Source organism: Bufo gargarizans, chromosome 1, assembly GCF_014858855.1.
Source record: "Bufo gargarizans isolate SCDJY-AF-19 chromosome 1, ASM1485885v1, whole genome shotgun sequence".
Lineage (NCBI taxonomy): Eukaryota > Metazoa > Chordata > Amphibia > Anura > Bufonidae > Bufo > Bufo gargarizans.
In genome coordinates, this window is record NC_058080.1 from 603,951,074 (window position 1) to 603,973,284 (window position 22,211).

Genomic DNA, 22,211 nt, shown 5'->3' on the forward strand with positions numbered 1-22,211 from the left:
CTATAGTAAACTTTCCTATATGATTGCTAGAATTAGCGAAGTTGACGAATAGGTAGATATAACTGAGATGCAGAATACTTCGTTATCTTCGTTTTGTGGAATATGACGAATACATTTGTTATCTTCGTTTTGTGGAATATGACGAATACTTTGTTATATTCGTATTGTGGAATATGATGAATACATTCGTCATATTCGCTAATTCTACCAAGCCAACCATAGTAAACCAGGTCCAAGTTGAAATCGCAATTCGATTATTATAACTTGAATTAATCGAATTGCGATTTCAGCTTGGACCTGCTATATTCCATATTAGGCTAGAATTAACGAATATGGAATATAGCAGTGCGAAGTTGAAATCGAAAGTCGATTATTATAACTTGAATTAATTGCATTGCTATTTCAATAGGAGAGTAGCCTTTAAGTAAAAATCGCAATACGCGATTATTTAAATCGCATATTAATCGCGATAACGAGAATAATGACGAATATTCGATTTCGACAAATATAAAACGAATATTATATCGAATATTCGCGAATTTCGTCGAAAACGAATATGGCACCTGCCGCTCATCACTAGTATGGAGCTCCTTCTCCGTACAGTATTAGAACAAAGTTTTATGCAAATCTACTTCGGATGTTTCATCCGAAGTCGATTCGCTCAACCCTAGTAATAACCCATCTTTTACAGAAATTTCAAGAACAGCCATATGGAATATCTATACATATATATTTTATTTGGAATATTGCAACATGTTTGCTTTCCCAAACTATCCAACGTATCATAAACAATGTCTATGAAGTCTTTAACATGAAAAGTGCACAAAGTATGATTTGTAAGTAGACTCAGTAGATGGTGGATGAGTAAAATGTCCTCTTTGGTCAGTTATCAGTTCCAAATGCCTTAAACATGGCTCCCATCATAATGTCCCCTCCCAACAGCTGGACAAATAACTAAGTCATCAACATCAACTCCTTACCAGGAGAGTAAAGAAACAGGAAGAACTTTTCTTCTGGTCTTCAAATTCCATTGTCTTTAGGATATCTTCACCATCCCAAATCGTATTGTCCTGGCCCCTTTTTTTTAGAGGAATGATATCATGCTACAAAAGGTGCTTTTTTGAACAAGTCCATGTGTTTCATGCCGGATCTGTCTTGATCAGTTTTCCATGACACACACAAAACACTTCTTGCATTGTTTTTTTGTCCGGCATGGTAACGCAACCAAACAGAATGGAATGCATTCTGGTGCACTCCGTTCCATTCACTTTAGTTTTGTCCCCATTGACAATGAATGGGAACAAAACTGAAGCGTTTTCCTCTGGTTTTGAGATCATCTGATGGATCTAAATGCCAGAAAGGAAAACGCACACGTGAAAGTAGCCTAACAGATCTATTTAATTAATGTTTGCAGTTTGTGAAATCTGGTGACAGATCAAATCTATCTGTAATAACTAGGGATGACAGAGTCGACTTCAAATGAAACATCCGAAGTCGATTCGCATAAAACTTCGTTCTAATACTCCGTACAGTATTAGAATGTATTGGCTTTGATGAGCCTAAGTTATTGCTTCACGAAGTCTTGTGAGACTTCGCGTAATAACTTAATAAATTAATTTGTACTGTAAAAAAACATTTCCCGAACTGAGGTTTGGTTCCAAGTGGTACCTTGGAACCGAACCGGAGTTCGGAAAATGTTTTTTTACATTCTAATATTGTATGGAGTAGTGTTGAGCGCGAATATTCGAATATCGATTTTTTTTTGCGAATATCGGCACTTCGCTAATTCGCGAATATTTCGAATATAGTGCTATAAATTCGATATTTCGAATATTCTTTTTTTTGTTTTTTTTTAATTGTTCAATTTTTTTCTTTGCCACTTCCCTAAAGTTGTTCTTACCTGTCCTTTGGATTCCTGGCTTCCTGGCTGCTCCAGTCAGTGCCCTTTGCTGCTTCTGCCGACTTCCGTGCTCATGGAGCGTCCCCATCACCATGGGAACGTCTCCATATACTAGAATGTACTGTCGGATTTGAGAATTACGTTGAAATCGCAATTCGATTATTTCAAGTTATAATAATCGAATTGCGATTTCAACTTAACACTGCTATATTCCATATTCGTTAATTCTAGCCTAATATGGAATATAGCAGTGCTAAGTTGAAATCGCCATGCGATTACTTTGAGTTATATTAATCGAATTGCGATTTCAACTTGGACCTGGTTTACTATGGTTGGTTTGGTAGAATTAGCGAATATGACGAATATATTCGTTATATTCCACAAAACGAAGATAACAAAGTATTCTGCATCTTCGTTTTAGCTACCTATTCGTCAACTTTGCTAATTCTAGCAATCATATAGGAAAGTTTACTATAGAGACAGCTAAGTTTAATTCGCTATGCGATTATATTACTTTGCTTTTTTTTATAAATGGAATAATTATAATAATTATCAGGTATTATAATTATTCTATTTATTTTTAAAAAAAGCAAAGTAATATAATCGCATAGCGAATTAAACTTAGCTGTCTCTATAGTAAACTTTCCTATATGATTGCTAGAATTAGCGAAGTTGACGAATAGGTAGATATAACTGAGATGCAGAATACTTCGTTATCTTCGTTTTGTGGAATATGACGAATACATTTGTTATCTTCGTTTTGTGGAATATGACGAATACTTTGTTATATTCGTATTGTGGAATATGATGAATACATTCGTCATATTCGCTAATTCTACCAAGCCAACCATAGTAAACCAGGTCCAAGTTGAAATCGCAATTCGATTATTATAACTTGAATTAATCGAATTGCGATTTCAGCTTGGACCTGCTATATTCCATATTAGGCTAGAATTAACGAATATGGAATATAGCAGTGCGAAGTTGAAATCGAAAGTCGATTATTATAACTTGAATTAATTGCATTGCTATTTCAATAGGAGAGTAGCCTTTAAGTAAAAATCGCAATACGCGATTATTTAAATCGCATATTAATCGCGATAACGAGAATAATGACGAATATTCGATTTCGACAAATATAAAACGAATATTATATCGAATATTCGCGAATTTCGTCGAAAACGAATATGGCACCTGCCGCTCATCACTAGTATGGAGCTCCTTCTCCGTACAGTATTAGAACAAAGTTTTATGCAAATCTACTTCGGATGTTTCATCCGAAGTCGATTCGCTCAACCCTAGTAATAACCCATCTTTTACAGAAATTTCAAGAACAGCCATATGGAATATCTATACATATATATTTTATTTGGAATATTGCAACATGTTTGCTTTCCCAAACTATCCAACGTATCATAAACAATGTCTATGAAGTCTTTAACATGAAAAGTGCACAAAGTATGATTTGTAAGTAGACTCAGTAGATGGTGGATGAGTAAAATGTCCTCTTTGGTCAGTTATCAGTTCCAAATGCCTTAAACATGGCTCCCATCATAATGTCCCCTCCCAACAGCTGGACAAATAACTAAGTCATCAACATCAACTCCTTACCAGGAGAGTAAAGAAACAGGAAGAACTTTTCTTCTGGTCTTCAAATTCCATTGTCTTTAGGATATCTTCACCATCCCAAATCGTATTGTCCTGGCCCCTTTTTTTTAGAGGAATGATATCATGCTACAAAAGGTGCTTTTTTGAACAAGTCCATGTGCATTCAAAGACAGAGATGTGGGCATTGACAGAACTTGACTTTTGCTGTGGTATTAAATAACATTTTTCTTTACAAAATGCATTTAGAAATAAAGCTATATATAGATGATGGGACTCAAAAGGTTAAGTCCCTGTGTCCTTTGAAATATAATTCACCCCCACTCATAAATAAATAATGTCTCTCTTGGTCTCTCTTCCATGCCAAGATCAATATCTCTTAACATCTTACTTATTTTATTACTGCTTTTGGTTTTCTGGGCCTGATTGAAAGTTGTTCGGAGGAAATCTTTGGTTTTGCTTAAGTGTCCGTGACATTTAATCATGACTTTCCTTGCAGTTTAATTCCAACCAGTCAATCAGTTAATCCACTTCAATTGATTCTGTGCTCTCTGTTATCGGCTTGCACTCATTGGGCATCCTCTGATGTCGACTCAGCTGTGTGGCTTGTGTGAAGCTCCTCTCGCACCTCTCGCACCTAGTGGAGGCAAAAATAAAAATTAAGACCATGGATGCTTTGGTGTTGGCGTCAGAAGTTTTCCTGGTGCACTTAATAGGAATAGACACTCAAAAGTGTCCTCTGGTTTCATCATCCAAAAAGGTTTAATTGGTGGCTACTAGCAATGCCTTAGTGACTATAATAGGGCATGGTCCGTCTGATTCAGATCACAGAAAACTGTCAATAGGATGGGGGAAGGTGATTTCTCTAGAGAGGCCTGTCTTGTCCCTCCACTGATCACTGTCACATCAAATAGATAAAGAACAAAAAGAGAATTTTAGGAGAGAGCCTTCAAAGTGGCATCTTGTCTGTGGTTTTCTGCTCTGCAACCTCTTGAAAGAAATTGATGACAAATAGAATTTCACCTTCTGCTAATTTAAAATCTGGAATCCAATATTTTGGGTTCCTATGAACGTGGAAGTAAGAAGGGAACTATGATGCATGTATAAAGGAAGACTCAAAAGACATACATTATTTAGATATAAAAGACAAGATTAGCCTTATATTAAAGAGATATATTTCTTGATCAAATGCCACAGCCAATTGCTGTACACTTACACATGCTTTAGTATTTTTCTTACACAACTGTTCTTAAATTTCTTATTCATTCACTTTGGCTACACTTAGCAAAGACCATTCAAAATTATTTTTTTAGAATTGCACTATTTTGGTTTTTCAGTCAAATGTATGAGAAAAATTGAAGTGTAGCTGTCACATTTTAAAACCTTTGAGTCATAGCAACACATCTGAAGTTTTGATCAGTGGGTCCGGCTCCGGCTGCTGAAACCCCCATTGATTGCTAAAAAGAAGGGGTAGATGGATTCTGCTCAGCGCTTTTCATTTTGATTGACTATAATTGTTCTCCTTGGATAGCTAAGATAGAGGTGTATGGGATCTTAGACTTTCTATGACGATGAAAAATGGATCTCAAAATAACTTAAAGGGGTTCCCTGGTTTGGACAATTTATTTCTGTTAGAAGGGTACCTGACAATAAAATGATGACTGGGTCTTCTGATGCTGGATCCATGAGTGATCAGCTATAATACTTTGAGGAACCTGGCATTAAGTGTTCAGCTCTCATGTAATGTCACCACAGGGGATATGAAGCATTTTGCAGTTCCCATTTAAATCAATGACCCCATTGAAATCAGAGACCATTCTTGTAGCTGCTCTCTACTCTGGCCAAGAAATAAGGGTTCTAAAAGGGGGAATCCCTTCTATTAACAACTTGAAGGGATTGCCCAGCTTTGGGAGCTTTTTAACTGTCGGCAGCAGCATGTTATACCTGTTGAAAAACTCCTGCCTGCTCCTTGCTGCTCAATTGTGGGTCCCTGGATCCCTTCAGATGTCTTCAATTCCCATCATTTAAGCTTCTAGATGAACAGTGTAACTTGTGCTGCTGCAGCCAATAAATGGCCTCAGTAGTGATGGGACATGCCCTAGCAAGAATAATCCTGAAATAAGCCAGAGGCTCAGAGAGCCAGAATGGAGTGGTAAGGAGCAGGTGAGTATCTTTTTCATTTTTTTTTTTCAAAAATGTTAAAAAAAAGTTAAAATGTCCCATTGGAAACTCCTTTAATTCCTTGATAGAGTATATGAACAGATTTTCTACACAAATCATTTTAAAATGACATTTCAGAAAGGAAACACCTCTTTAGATGGAACCTCTTGATGTGGATTAGTTAGAAGAAGCTTTCTATTCTTCATTTAGTTCTTTATGACAGATATATTGTTCTCGGGAAATGTAAGTATGCAGTGTGTTCTTAAAATATCTTCTCAGATTTCCAATAAAGAAGGCTAATGCTTCCAGGTCAGTACAACCTGGCTCATTCATGTCAGTGACAGTACATTGGCAGAACAACTGTTGTTTAAAGGTTTAGATTACTGTGATTTTTAAAGTACAGTATATGGGAGTTGTAATAATATTATCTTAACCTTAGATAAAATAAGTTCCATATCACTAATGAAGGATCTCAAGTTACAGACCCAAAAGTCCCTCAGTATCCGCTGAAGTTCAAAGCTTCCATGACACTCATTAGCACTAGAGGCAACAATTTTACTAGTTAAATGAGTTTTCTAAGACTAAAATATTCAGGGTAGGTCAACAATGTCATATAGGTGGTCTGACAACCCTGATGATCAGCTGTTTAGAGGGGCCGTGGTGCTGGAAAGAGCAGTGCAGCCTTTTCATAGGAAACTAAACACAGCTCCATATATTGTATAGTGGCTGTACTTGGTATTGCAGCCCACCAAGAAAGGACTTGACCATGGCCATGTGTGCTAGAAAACAAAGAACGCCGTGGGCTCTTGTTAAACTACTCTATAGCAAGTCTGTATTGTTAATGGTGGTGCAGTATTACAGGTGCCCTATGGCCATTAACAATGCAGACAGACTAAACAGTGTGGCACGGTCGTGATTCGGTCAGGATGCATCCGTGCTGCAGCAGCCAATTAGCCCTCAGTTGCCTGTCATTTAACTAATGAAGACCGCACTGTATAGTCGGTCTTCATTGTTAGGCTACATTCACACAACGGTAAGTGTTTTGCGGTCCGCAAATTGCGGATCCGCAAAACATGGATATCAGCCTTGTGCGTTCCGCATTTTGCAGACTGCACATGGCCGGCGCTATGTAGAGAATACCTATTCTTGTCCGCATTTGCAGACAAGAATAGGACATACTCTAGAATTTTTGCAAGGCCACGGAACGAAACAATGGATGCGGACAGCACACGGTGTGCTGTCTGCCTCTTTTGCGGCCTCCATTGAAATAAATGGGTCTGCACCCGAGTCCGGATCCATTTATACGGTCGTGTGAATGCACCCTTAACGGCCGCTTGGTGTTGAAGTTGCTGCGCGGCCAACAGCAATGAAGACCGACTAAAGAGTGCAGACTTTTTTTGCTACACGCGGATTAAGATGCGGATTCCTGTGCAGATTTCTGCACGGATTACATCCCCCATTAAAATTTATAGAGATATTCAGTTTCACTTTATGTGACGCATTTTCTGTCGTATTTTTTTGTCACGTGTGAAGGTATCCTTAAAAAAGGCTCAGTCTGTAAAACTAATAAGGAATTTCTGAAATGAATGATATAGTTGAGGTAAGAGGGGCGCGACGCCTCACCAATGTAAAGGTTTCTTTGGAATTAACAGCCTGATATCTGTAATTACCCTGCATGATGGATCACTTTCAGATCAGTTTACTTTCATCAGTTTGTCTGTATGTGTGATACCAGACTAAATATACGGTGCTTAAAATGCATGAAAACCTTCCTTTAGACCTCTGGCCATATATTTACCGGAGCTGCTGAAGCAGTTAAGCATATCCTTACAAATATGCTGTATTTTCTTGATTGTCTTTCTGGGAATATTCTTAGCAGCCCGTTCTAATGTTAAAAAACTGCACTGTGATCTTGACAAATGTAAAATGTCAGCTTTAATGTATCAGGCCTATCAGCTCAATGAAAATAACTCAGAAGTATTGATTGCCTAATGATTTTTGGTGTATTCATTAATGTCTATGGGCAGATGATCTTCTCCGAGCGCCTGGAGTGCTGATGACACATTAGTGTATTGCTGATTGTTTATTAGAAAACTGATTAGTTAGTGGATTGGTGTGCCAAAATATACTACCTTTTACTGCATGACAAACTTGGAACAGAGGCATTTACTACTTCCCAAGTACTTAAAGACCATTTCACTGGTCTGGATTACCCTCCCTTTCATCGCGTAGCAGTTCCAATATAAGGGTTTCATATAAAAGTATTCAAAGGATGTGAGACCCTTAAAAATAACCTGTTGCCTCCCCTACGATGTCTGTTTTACTAAATGCTTGCATTGCCCATGTAATAACTCTATCATGTGCCATTCTTATATTATTCCTCCTAAAAGTTATGAATGAATTGCTACCAGTTTACAATAAATGTTCATCTCGATGTTACCAGTTCAGTTTGTTTCCCTGCACAGTCTGACACCGGCAGCACTGATCGAATACTGTCAGACTGGTGTCATGATGGAGCTCCACACCTGCCACCGTCCCGCTATCTGTGAGGGGCACGGGCACCGCATCACTCACCTAGCTTCTGCCTGTCCACCAGACTCCAGTGTCCCAAGCTGCAGGGCTCCGTCTTGCTGCAAGGCCTCTTCCATGTGTGTATTAGAGAGACTTTCCCTGCAGCACTGCAGGGGTTAATTCCCTTTCTGATTCTGTGCTTAGCTGCTTGACTAATGAGCTAATCAGCTCTCCTATAAAGCTCTGCTGCTGCACTTCCTGGCCTGAGCAATTGGTCTCCATAGATCTTGAAGGTATCTTTAGCCTGCTAGAGCCTATATAAGAGCTATAATCCATTTGTCTGCCTGTGTACCAACCATTGCCTGAATTCTGGTTCCTGATCCTGTGCCACCTGTCCTTTGGATTGTTTCATGGATTTGCACATACTCTGCCTGCCCTGAACTCGGCCTGTTTTCTTTGTGCATTGCCTGATCCCTCAGCGACATGCACCAGTGTCTGTGATCCCCGAGGATCAGTCTACTTCACCGGGACTATTCTAAGAGGTAGCAGCGTGGTGGCTCCCCGGAAGCAAAGGCCAGATCACTGTGTAGGGGTTAAAGTGGGAAAACCAGGGAACCACCACTATAACGTCCGCAGGGCTAGCCCATATTCAAACCAGTTGGTTGCACAGTGAATTCACATCCACTGCCACTAGCACTGCACAGAACCCTTCCCCCAATTGGTAATGCCTATCTGGACCTTCAATGCAAATAGCTAGCAATCCATTCATAACTCCTAGCAGGAATAATAGAAGGATGGCATAACATAGAGCCATAGGAAACAGGTCCTCTTTAAAGGGGTTGTATGAGATTACAGAAATACACTTTTGCTCCCCTTTTAAAACAGTGGGACTCTTGTCCATGAGCCATGTTCAGTATTGCCCCACCATCTGGCTGTGCCCCAGTAGAGCTCCACTGTTCCCATTTCTAACACATTGTGTGCCAAACAATTGAGGCGTCACTTGCAGCTCCTGTAAATGTAAATTGGTAACAGGGCTTCCACCAACCATGTGACATTAAAGGGGCTGTCTTGCTTCAGCAAATAGCATTTATTGTGTAGAGGAAGTTAATACAAGGCACTTACTAATGTACTGTAATTATCCGTATTGTTTCCTTTACTGATTGGATTTATTTTTCCATTACACTATGGATTGCTTGTTTCCATAGTTACAACCGCCCTCCAATCCATCAGTGGTGGTCGTGCTTGCACACTATAAGAAAAAGCACAGTGGGACTGTGGGAGCGCACATAGTCTGGTGCTATTTCCTATAGTGTGCAAGCATGACCACTACTGATGGATTTCAGGGTGGTCGTAACCATGGATACAAGCAGTGTATAATGTGATGGAAAAATAAATCCAGCCAGCAAAGGAGGCAATATGGATAATAACAATACATTAGTAAGTGCCTTGTATTAACTTTCTCTACATGATACATGCTATTTGGCCAACCCCTTTAATAATACTGTTTTTGTCACATATAAAGGTGAGGCTTTTGGATCCCCCAGACACCAGGACATGGGTGTGAGTGCTAGCTTTGTGTCCTATAGCTATGCCCCCGTTTCTCATCCTAAATGTCTATATTGTACAGATTTGTAATACAGCAGCTATGGCCTACCCTGCCCCCATACTCTAAGTTCTCACAAATCTTACATAGATTATTATGGAATGTGTGAGAAAAAAATGATGGCATGTTCCAATACATAGCGCACGGCTCCTAGGGAAGAATATGGTATGGGCTCCTTGAGCTGTCATATGAAAGCCCCTTAGTCCCAGTCATGCCTGATTAATAAATACCAAGCATAAGCTGGCTATATATTGCCGGATCTTTCCATCTATGCTGCTTTGGCAGGTATACTGGCGATGGGCATTAGCTTTATAAGTTATTTCAATAATTAATTAAAAATAATAATAACAATTTGGGGTCAACAAGCAATTAATCTACATATTTTTGGTTTAATTTCAGATACAATCACAGTTCTTTGTATATCATATCTAATTAATAAATATTTTATTGTAAATCATATCTAATTAATACATATTGTATTGTAAATAATATCTAATTAATAAATATTTTATTGTAAATCATATCTAATTAATACATATTGTATTGTAAATAATATCTAATTAATAAATATTTTATTGTAAATCATATCTTAATAATACATATTTTACACTCAAAAAGAAATCAACAAGGGAACAGATACATCAGGCCTTAGTATTAAAATAAATCTATTTTCCGTTTTGACCTCAGAACCTCTTCAATTAATTACTAAAATCTATTTACACAGCAGTCTGGAGAAATCAATTATGTATCTGACAGGATTTCAGCATCTCTTTTTCCATTTCTTTAAACAGCAAAGCCCTAATGGGGACTATTTATCACAGCCCGCAACCTGAAAATACGGGAAAAGAAACATCATAAAATGCAGCAAAAATGTTGCATCTTTGTGGAGGTCTGGAAACATCTCTCATTCCTTTAGGTTGGAGATTTTTTTAAATGTGTTCTATAGGATTCCCTCCAGAATTTGTATGATATGGTATGGTATCAATTCTAATAGTTAGACAGTCATATAATGATATGGTGTTAAACCATTTTCTACTTCCTACATTAGTACTTGAATTCACCAGATTGCGATCAATATAAATTGCCTAACTTAGGTAAATAATATAATAATATTGTAAAAATAACATTAACCAGTTCTAGACCAGGCATTTTACCTCCTCCATGACCAGACATTTTCATTTTTATAGAATGTGTAACTTTGAAGGCCATAACTTTTTTTGTTTGGTTTTATAAATAATTTTTTCTCTTTTTTTAGGTGACACATGAGGCTTCGTTATTATGTCATTATTTTAGTATTTTTTTGTTTTTATTTCTTAAACCAAGGAAATTGTAAAAAAAAAAAAAAAAGTCAAGTGTTCACATTTTTTAAACAGCATAAAGAGCAACTAAAATTCTTTTGTACAGTTTACGGTTGCTGGGGTGGAGCTAGAAACTGTAGTGTGGGCTAGTGGTGGTGTCTTTTGTGTCTTACTTTATTTATTTTTTTAGTTTGTTTTGTCTTTATTTATGTGTTTATTTTCATCAGAAAATACCTTTGGGGGTATTTTAACATTACAGTTTTTTTACTGCTGATTTCTACCATAACTAGGCCCAATTTACAGGGGTCTTACTGCAGAGATGACTTGAGTCTATAAAGACCAATCAGCTCCTGCAGTTACACAGAACCTGAAGATCAAATGATCACTGGAATTATTAAAGAAAAAGGGAGAGCAGCATGAAACAGGGTGGCATATCAGGGTACAGGGGGCAGGAGGCAGGAAAACCTGTTAAACTATCAGCAATAAAGCTGATCTGCTTTGATTGAAGACCCTCTGCATCCTTTCTTGCAGAGCCACTGAACTCAATTTTTTCCTCTCTTTGTTCATATGATCACTGGAATGTGAGGCTCTATACAGGACATTGTCTATACATCGATAGAGAAGGCAGGGACAGTAATAAACAATCTCTGACTGTCTTCTCTATGGGAGCCTGGATGTCACTGTCAACTGGCTCCCTGCTCTGGCAGTTATCCACTCCCCATGAACCCGCAAACTCTACAAGGACATTCAGAACTGTCCTTGCAGATTTAAATGTGGAGCTGCCACAGCAGTCCAAAACCAATTAAATATCCATTTTTAAATATGTAAAGTTTATACACATCTATATGTCACTATATGCTTCCATCTATATGTCTAGATCAGGGGTGGCCAACCCGCGGCTCGCGAGCCGCATGCGGCTCCTTGCACCTTCACCCGCGGCTCTCAGAGAAGCGCGCTCTCGTTTACATATGCGGCTCGCAGGGGAGCGGGGATCAAAATATTAGCAGCACAGGTCATTAGCAGGTCACAGGTCATTAGCAGGTCACTGTAGAGAGTGCGCCACAGTCTTCAGAGCAGCGGCAGCAGAGGTAGGATAAGCCTCCTACACAGTTTTATTTTATTAAAGTACTGATCTGGGGGTCTTATCTGACATGGGGGTAGTATGAGCTCAGATAAGACCCCCAAATCCTCATCAGACCCACAAAATAAGCCTCACCAGTGCTCATATAAGACACGAAAAATCTGACACCCCATGCTCACATCTCCCTATGTCAAATCACCCCTGAGCATCTGAGCATGGGGCGGTCATCTGAGCATGGGGCGGTCATCTGTACATGGGGCGGTCATCTGATAATAAGTCGGTCATCTGAGCATGGGACGGTCATTTGAGCATGGGGCGGTCATCTGGAACGGGGTGTGGTGGCTTCCTGTAAAAAGGGCTCTTATATGCTGTGCACCAAGAAAATGTAGCAGAATTTTGCTTCATTTTGAAGTAAAGCTTAGTTGACAAATAGGTGATGTAAACTTACCTTAGACAGTCTATAGGTGCACCAGATTTATCATCTATCATCAACAACGGTGATAAATCTGGCGCAGTTTTAAAGGGAGTCTGTCACCGCTATATGACCATATACAGCACTTACATGACGCTGTAGCACACCTATACAGGATTCTAATGGTACCTTTGTTATATTCTTTAGACATCTAGAAGCAGAAAAAGCAGGTTTATTTCATATGCAAATGAGCACTCACAAGTGCCCAGGGGCGGCGTTCAGTGTGTAGGTGCCCAGACTGCTCTGCCTTTTTAACCGTTACTCCTCCCCCAGCCTCTTCCCTTGCCCGCCCTTCTATTCCCTTGTATCATTCCTAGGTCCGGCTGAGATCCCGCGCCTGCGCACTGCTTCACCGGCTGGCGCATGCGCACTAGTTTAATTGATGCAGTACCCAAAATGGGCATTGCAGTGTGCATGCCCCGGCCCGGCGAAGCAGTGCGCAGGCACGGGATCTCGCAAGTGCTCATTTGCATATGAAATAAACTTCGTTTTTCCTGCTCCTGGATGTCTAAAGAATATAACAAAGGTACCATTAGAATCCTGTATAGGTGTGCTACAGCGCCATGTACGTGCTGTATATGGCCATATGGACAGACTCCCTTGAAGACTGGTCTAAGTTTACATCGTTTTACTATTAGACTATAAATCTTCCCTATTGTGTCTACATTTTATTTGCACAAAAATACCCTATTACATTTTCTTGATCACTAGTAGTTGAGTTTTTTAAATCTTTACCATGAAGTACTCACTTAAATGGTTTCTCCCCTGTGTGTGTGCGGATGTGGTTGTTTAATGTCGTTGCTCCAGCAAAAGCTCTACCGCAATAGCCACATTTAAAGGGTCGGTCGCTTGAGTGGGTGACAACATGGTTCCTTAATTCTGACGGTTGAGAGAAGGACTGGGAACAATGTCCACACTGGTAAGGCCTAAATAAAAGAAAAGTAAGATTTTTCTAAGTGGAACCAGAATACAAGAATTTCAATGTAACTTCAGGTCGCAAAACACAATTGACAATCAGCATGCATCTTAGTTATATAGTCTTGTCAGACACCTAGAAAAACGTACAGTGTTGTCTCTAACATGCCAACCATACAATACAAATTGTGCAAAAGGAAATGTAAGAGGTGTGTACATGTTCAAATAGACCCAACCAAGAATGGTCACCTGATATTTAAGTAACATGTTACTAATAGAGTAACCTAAGAAAGTTAAAAATACAATTGTCCATTTTGTTCAGTGGTTATCAAAAAAAACTTAGAAGAGACAGCTGGCAATGGCCACATATGGGGTTTGGGGTTTCTTCCTAACTCCAAGTATGGCATTCAAAATAAATCACTGGTTTAATCAATCTCCAGAAATCTATTACTGATAACTTCTGATTTTATTTTTTTCAATTAACCATGACAACAATCTCTTAACCATGACAACAATCTGTAACAGGTAGTTCCATCGCCTCACTACTTGTACAGTAAAGAACCCCCTTCTATCTTGATAATGGAGGCATAATTATTCAGTGTAATATATTCTGCATTTTAGTCACACATTTTAGTAAAAGAAGCGTAAATCAAATATACCAACAAATCGACAGATGAACTAACCGTTATGAGCATTGGCTGCACTTCCTGTAAAAACGGAGCTTATATCCACCTTACTGGTCCCCATTGCTGCTTCTCAGAGAGTGACTGGTCCCCACTGCACCCCATTACCTGCTATTGTCTGACACGGCAGGAAATGGCTGTGAATGCTGCTCAGCCAATCACTAGCTATAACCATGACCCGCCTCAGCCAGTAATTGGATCTTTCTCACTGTGAGCCATAAGTTTCCCTATTTGACAGTTCATAAAGTTGGAGGCTATGCATCATCAGATTGTTTAACTCTATTTTTTGCATTGTTCAGTACTGTATAACATTTGTTCCCAGATTCAACATACACAATTTTCAGTTCTTTGCTCAATTGTGGTTGAAACATCAGCTTCATTTTCTGTTTCAGGTTCTCCCTGTGGTACTGTAATATAATGTTGTCTTCTGACTAAAATTCCCAGTTGCCTCTTGGATCTAGTTTGTCATTGACTTGTTTCCATATCCTCACTCTTTAACTGCTGATTCGAGTTTTTTGCCATTCTACTGGAATTTATCAAGACCTTGTGACAAAAAATAGTGGCAAAAAGTTGCAAATGTTTATGCAAGGCCACAAAAATGTGCATGTTTTTGCTCGCCACTCTTCCAGGGATTCATGAAATAAACAAAGTTGCATGTCAATTAGTTCACACTTCAGTTATTGGAACAGTGATTTCCATCAGTGATTGTGACCCCAAACCAGGATTGGAGCCTCCACAGACATAAGGTATAAGGGACAGATGTGTCCCTGTACTGTGTTTAAAGCCGCATCTGGTTTTGGCTAAAAATCACTGATAGAAATCGCTGACCAAAACACTAACGTGTGAATGAGGCATAACTGATGGAAATAACTGTCAAAATAACTGAAGTACACTGCGACTTTGCGTTACAATTTGTTTTATAAAATTCTGCTGTAGTATAGTGTGGAGGGCTGTGCTACTTCCTTCATTACATGGATATATTTACTTGGTCCTGCTTACTGTTACTGATAACATAAAGCACCAGCAGAGTTAACCACTTGTTGTGGATTCTTTATATATTCGACAGTGCCAGACCCTTATTCTTTCCATTTGTGCCAATTTGCTTTCACCAGAACAAGGGTTGCAAATTGAGATGTGTGAAGGTCCATCACTTATTTTAGGCCAGTTTCACAGTCAGTATTTGTAAGCCAAAGCTAGGAATAGGTCCAAAAAACAGAAGAGGTACAAATCTTTCCATTATACTCTTTCTCTGTAGGTTCCACTCCCTTTTATAAAAGTGGCGAGGACGGCAAAAAAGGGAAGATACGACAATTTTTTGTGACTTTTTAACACCACTTTTCAGAAGCTCAGGGAATGATAAATCTCCCCCCTAGTTTTTGGTGAAATATACTGACCATATGAAAGTGGCTTTTCATTTATCTGAGGTCTGATTTGATATAAAGTGATAAATATTATGAAAAAAGCCTAAATAAATTATATATTAAAATTTTAGATATGCATCAGTCAACAGATATTGTTGGGTTAATAAGAATTATAATATAAAAATGCAAAACCTATTGCAGTTAATAAATAATATATGAATTTTACATTGTTTAAATCAAGTTTTGAATCTGGAAGAACAAATCCTATAGTATTGATGCAGATTTACATCCTTTCAGTATCACCAAGAAAACAAGTTTCAGATTAGTTTTTCGAAAAGTTTTCAGGATTTAAGCAACAGTTCAGTAATGTGTCTCCATGCTTTACCTTTTTTAGCAATTTCTTTGTTAGCCCTTTTATATTATTAACTTAGCAGTTAAAATAAGTGAGTGTTCTGTACTCTGTCCTTTAATTTAATTACATGATGTGGGAGATTCCCTGGGGCTTTTGGAAATTGAGACTACTGATGATTGGGTCACCTGGCTGATGCTAATGGACCAAACTGAGTCATTTCTCATTTAAGAGTTGGTAATGTGTATCTTCTGGTCTTAAAGCTTTTAGGGTAATGTTCTCATTTTAATAAATAGAACATGTTGCTTATATTGAGCAGATTTCCAGCCCCTGTTAGTAAAGGCATTTAGGTGCCCACAATGGAAAATAACTTAGCTACACACAGAGATAAAGAGGTGCTGCTGGCAACCATTCAACAGTTTGGCTCCAAGTATGAACTTTTCATCTGGAAATACTAAGGTGTTTACTACAATGTTTCTATTACAACAGTTTTCTTCTCCTCGGCATAAACTATTTCATTTGTGTCAAACACCCACTGGAATGGAGCTACAGGGGGTGCAAGAGCTCTGCCGCCATTTATGATGGCACCAGTTTTATAAATGGCATATGAACTTTGGAGGCGTCTTCCCGATTATGCAAATAAGTCTCAAACTATACCGCAACACATCTATTATAATTTGCACACTGGAATATTTTTTTTTAGCCATGCAGTTACATAGCAAACATATTCAGGACTGCTGGAGTCCATATGTGGGATCTAGGTTTTCATTTAAATGGCCGTTAAGTCTGCAGGCTACAGCAACAACCTTCCACTGCCCAGGCTAGCTATAAACATTAAGGCTAGCCGATTTCATGTTTTTGGGAACATCTTGAACATGCTCAAGTTCTCCCATCAGGAAAGATGGGGATAAGGCAGAATTTCTACTTTCCAAGCCATTTGTTTCATCGAGGTGACTGGAAGTCATCAATCAACTGCATCCTATGTTAGCAATAACATGTTAGCGGAGAAGCCACCTAATTATTGCACCCCACGAATCAGTCATGTGAAGAGGCCGCGGCAGTCGTGTAAGCTCTGCATCCTCTTCCGTTATTTCCTGCACGCTGTCTAGCTTGTAGCAGTGGTGCAGTGTAATTCCAAAATCTTGTGCCATTTAAGTGAGACCCCACCGGTCTGATACTGATGACCTATCCTGAGGATGTCATCAATATCATTACACTGCACAACCCATTTAATACACTAGGCGTTTCTAACAGCAATTACAAGTTAAATGTAAGATCATTGCTCGTAACTTTGCTTCTGAACTCTGCTGTCATATATTATAATGGCAAATATATCGTCACTGCTGTAATGTAAAAGCATTATATTACACTAAAAGACCGTACTGAATGTACCTACAGTGCCTAATTTGTTCTACACTTTGCCATTTATTGTATCTCAACCTCTATAATGCAGGTCCTGTAGCTACCAAAGGAAACCAAGCGTATAATAAGAGGCATTATAAATTAACCTGCTTGACCTTGCTGTTGACTATAAACACAGATTTAATCACTTCAAATTTACAGGCAGCTCAACAGATTCTCCAATGCAAGCAAAACTAGTTTTACTTTCATACCCATGCTTTGAATCACAAAATCGCTGTTAGGGATCATGCACTGTTTTCCATAAATTGTGGCATGCTTCATGGGATGTCTTTTGTACAGGCACTGCTTCCACCATCCAGCCTCCCAAGGGTCTTACACAGAAAAACTATTTGCATATAAGTTAATTAAGAGAGTCTATGCTGGTTGGTCTATTTATCATTGAGACTCTATGTTTTTAACTCTACTATATTCCTCTTAAGTTACTTTATTTATTATGCTTTAATAAATCAGTCTTGAGTACAGGACCAGATCATATAGGAGGCAGCATAACGTAGAAAAGAGACTATCTAGAGTCCTCCACTATCCAGGCCTCTCTAGTCCTTCTTAGGTACTCAAGAATCCAGGTACCTCCAAGAATATTACTTTTTTTTGTCAAATCAGACTGGAAAAGGTAATTTCAACAAATTTGCTGACCTCTAATTGAAATGGAAAAGTAAACTTAAAGGCGTTATACTCCTTTTTCTTACTGATAATCAGTCCTTTGGATAGGTCATCAGCATCTGACCGGCGGAAGTCCGACAGCCAGGACCCTCACCAATCATCTGCTTAAGAAGGCAATGGCACTCAGTAGCACTGTGGCCTTCTCGCTGTCTCCCGCTGGGCAGTGACATCATGACTATAGGTCACATGGCACCCCGGACCCCGCCGATCAGATGCTGATGACTTATTAGAAGGATAGATCATCAGTAAGAACAAGGCGGATAACGGCTTAATAAATCTTAATATATTAGATTTAAAGAGTTTACAGTATTCGGACATGTGTTCTATGTGGTCAGCAGTTATGACCAAGACTAAAGAGTCATTTTTGGATGTAGTACAGACAGTAGAGAGTTGCCATGTCTTAATAAAGAGGTGAGTAATGGCAAAGAAAAGAACATATACTAGAGGGGTGAGCTGTGAAGTCTGAAGGAATCATAAGCATCGGGACAAGAGTTATGATTTGGATGCGCCACATTTGTGGTCTGAAAAAGTCGCACACTGCGTATTTGTGATTTTTCAATGACACTTCGGCAAAAATTTTCTGCAAGTGCTGTTTGTTGACAGCGTCAACACTTTCACTAAAAAGAGGGCATGGTGAGGGCAGAGAAAGGGCGGGTGCCAACATCCCTGCATCATTTTTCTTCTTCTATTCCAGTTTTCTGTCATAGAAGAACACTGAAATCTACCCCAGCCAGGTGTTGGGGTAGATTTCACTTGAGGTGCACAGACTGCCTAGTTTATGATGAGGCATACACATCCAGCGGCGCACCTTGTTATGATAAATCCCACCCCTGGTCTTCCATCTATGCTCAATTCTCAAAGTAACTCTTATTGAGAAAATATTTACCAAACCTCACTTATTCTGGCTATTAGACTAATGGCTGATTTACACAAAACTATTATCAGGCCAAATATTGGGAATAAACAAATCGGCCCATTCATCAGGAGAAATAATCGTTTAAACGGAGATCTGCTGTCCAGAAACAATGCATCTGTATGAGGACAAGCGATGGCAGTTCACTTTCATCTCTTCCCCATACAGTGGAGGTGACTGCGCTTACACGGTTCCTTCCCAATAATTGCCTGCTCATTTGGCGCATGTAAATGCACCTAGATCTTCAGATATAGGTACGGTTAACCTCAGAACCTTCTTAGTTCAGTAATACCAGAAACTTGGCATCCAACTGTGCTTAAATGTGTTACTTATAAACTTGTCAAATACAGATTATTATTTCCTGCTGAAAGAAGATCAGTCTTCTCATCAGTATTGATTGTGACTCTCCATGAAAATGCTGTTTCTGTGAACATAGAGAATGGGCAGCCATAAGTCAATTTTGTTTAATAGGATTTTACATCTCAGAGTCAAAAGATATGTTCTTGCAGAGTCTGCAGTTTAACTCTGAAGTCCCAGTTTTTTTTCTTTACTCTCTATTGGAAAAAAAACTGAACTATTTTCTTCTATCTTATGAAAATCTATTGGGAATTATCTTCCCTCACATCTGAGTTATGAATTCAGCCCATGCAATTAGCGCCTTACAGTAGTTGTTTTAATGTGTGCATAAATCTCCTATTGAAATCCTGTCAAATAAGCTGGTTTTGGTGTTATGAACCTGCTTTGCTTGGTAGAAAAACATTAGTCATTTGAAGAAACATGAGGTGCTATGTACGTTCCAGCACAATGTCACTGTTTGTCCGTGACCAAGCATAGATGCAGCGTCACCAGTCAATGACTTGCAGCTTATTATAATTATGAAGATGTGAACCTTTTCTTTGTTACAAGGTTTTTCAAGCTCTGTGGTATCCTATGTGGACCTTAAATGGTTCACCAGTATGGCATGAATCTAATTGCAGGCTACAGGCATAATGGTGCCTGAAAAACATGTCCTCTCTGCCCATTGTAAATTACACTTGAGTTTTAGGACCCTTAGAAGGTCTTACTGACAGTTTTCATTCCTTACATTAATCAAGCTCTGTGGTGTCCTATGTGGACCTTGAATGGTTCACCCGTGTGTCATGAATCCAATTGCAGGCTACAGACAAAATGGCGCCTGATAAAGGGTGCAAATTGGTGGGATACACACATGTAGGACAATAAATTATCTATGCCTCCAATAGAGACTCTTTACATTACAACTGAATGTCCTCTCTGCCTATTGTAAATTACACTTGGAAGATATTACTAACATTTTTTATTCCTTACATTAAACAAGGGCTTCTAGTCTATACCCTCCTGAAAGTAACTCAACATATTTTAGATTATTTAATTAAAAAAACTCTGATAAACCAACCTTTGTAAGCATTGCATGTTTTCCTCTGGGGTGCCAACCTTATTTTATATAATGTTTCCTGGCTGACAGCAATGATTGATAAGAGACTGGAATCATGAGATAACTAGACATGGCTTCTCAAGATTAAATAATTTATATTAAAGGGGTTGGTCCATCTGGGATATTGACAGCATATCTCTAGGATATGCCATTAATGTCAGATTGGTGCAGGTCTCACCTATGGGACCCACTCCTATCTAGAGAACAGGGCCCCTGAATTAGATGAAAGCATACCACGCATGTGCAGTATGCTCTTAAATCATTAATATGGGATCTCCAAAAATAGCTAAGCGAGCATGATCAGTTATCTTCTGAAATCCCAAAGCAGGGAAAAAAAAGTGCAATATGCAAGAGTGGCTGCCCCTCCATTCACTGCTATGGAACTGCCAGAAATCGCTGAGCCTGTTCAAATTAGGGGTCCTGTTCTGGAGATAGGAGCAGGTCCCAGAGGTGGGACCCACACCTATCTGACATTCATGGCAGATCTTGTCTTGGTGGTATGCCATCACTGTCCCAGATGGGAATACCCCTTTTATCTCACTCCATTAATAGAGATTTTCCTTAACTCCTACTGCAATTTAGTAGGAAAGAGAAGAGAGCCTGGAGGTATTTTTTCATCTTAGAAACATATAAGCAAATTCTGAGTCAATAGAGATGGGTCTTCAAAATCCTTAAATTTGGGTGCAGGGAAGAGTGGTTACAAAGACCTTTCATTCTGGAGGACATAGCCCAGGGTTCAGCAACCTCCTGCATTCCAGTGGTTATAAAACTTCAATTTTCAGCATGCACATTTGCTTGACTGTTCTTGAAACTCCCACAGAAGTGAATACAGCATACTGGGAGTTGTAGTTTAACAAAAGCTGGATTTCAGAAGTTGCTGAGCCCTGACATAGCCTATCCCATATTACACAGACAGCCATTGATGTAAATGGACACTATGTAATGCTTAATTTCCCTCCTGGTGGTGCTGCAAGGAAACTGAGGTTTCCCTAGAGAAAAATGCAATTGCTAGGTGTCCCACTGGGGAATATTTTGTGATCAGTTTTTTGTCCAGGGATCCTTATATCAAGCTAGGACAATCCCTTTGAGTCAGCAGTTGCAAGTCTTCCAGTTACAAACATATTCCCGCTCATCTGAATAATATAATGGGGCAATTTATCAAGTCCTACACTCCAAAATTCTGTCTTCAAGATGTCGCAAAATAAGCCTTTGTGAATTTTCTTAGCTTACTTGTGCAAAATTTAGCAACATTTTCCATTTCTACACCACTTGCTCCAATTTGGAGAAGTAGATGAGAAAGTTGGTATGCTTAGCTACGTTAATTATTTTCACTCCAGATGAAGTCACAAAAAAAGCACAATCTTGCTCCAGTAGGAGTGGTAGAGGGGGGCATAATTGTATTACCCATGTAATATTTTTGGAGCATGAATTCTTTTGACAATGTTGTGCTGTTCCTCTTTTATTTCTACTAGAACTTAATGAATAAAGGTCCATCTGGGTGTTCCTAGTTGGGGAGGGGGGTGTACAGTCTGACACCATCCAATTAGTGCCAGACTGTGAACTGACAAGCCCCCAACCGGTAACACCCTGATGTACATTTATTCATAAACTTGTATCAGGAATAACAGAGAAATTGCACATCACAGAGTCACAAGAAAAGATTCTCCAGAATTAGTACATGGGGATCGTAAGGAGTTATTCAAACTGACATGTCAGAAGGGGTGAGAGGTCCTCTTTAAAGGTGCACCGAATATGCCAATGCAGACTAGTGCAAAACTGACTTCAAAAATTCCTCTCTGAAGTCCCATCTATTGAACAATGGTAC

At 39.0% G+C, this 22,211-nt stretch overlaps 1 protein-coding gene across 1 annotated transcript in view; it reads right to left on the reverse strand.

The window, feature by feature from the left end:
* Window positions 1–3,311: 3,311 nt before the first annotated feature.
* The window catches only part of PRDM6 (PR/SET domain 6), a 131,736-nt gene continuing 112,836 nt past the window's right edge, over window positions 3,312–22,211 (reverse strand). The window contains exons 7-8 of the mRNA XM_044291104.1: window positions 13,380–13,556; window positions 3,312–4,142 (exon numbers count right to left, since the gene is read on the reverse strand). Coding sequence (XP_044147039.1) covers window positions 4,028–4,142; window positions 13,380–13,556 — 292 coding nt within the window. The 3' untranslated portion in view covers window positions 3,312–4,027. The remainder of the gene's footprint in view (window positions 4,143–13,379; window positions 13,557–22,211) is intronic.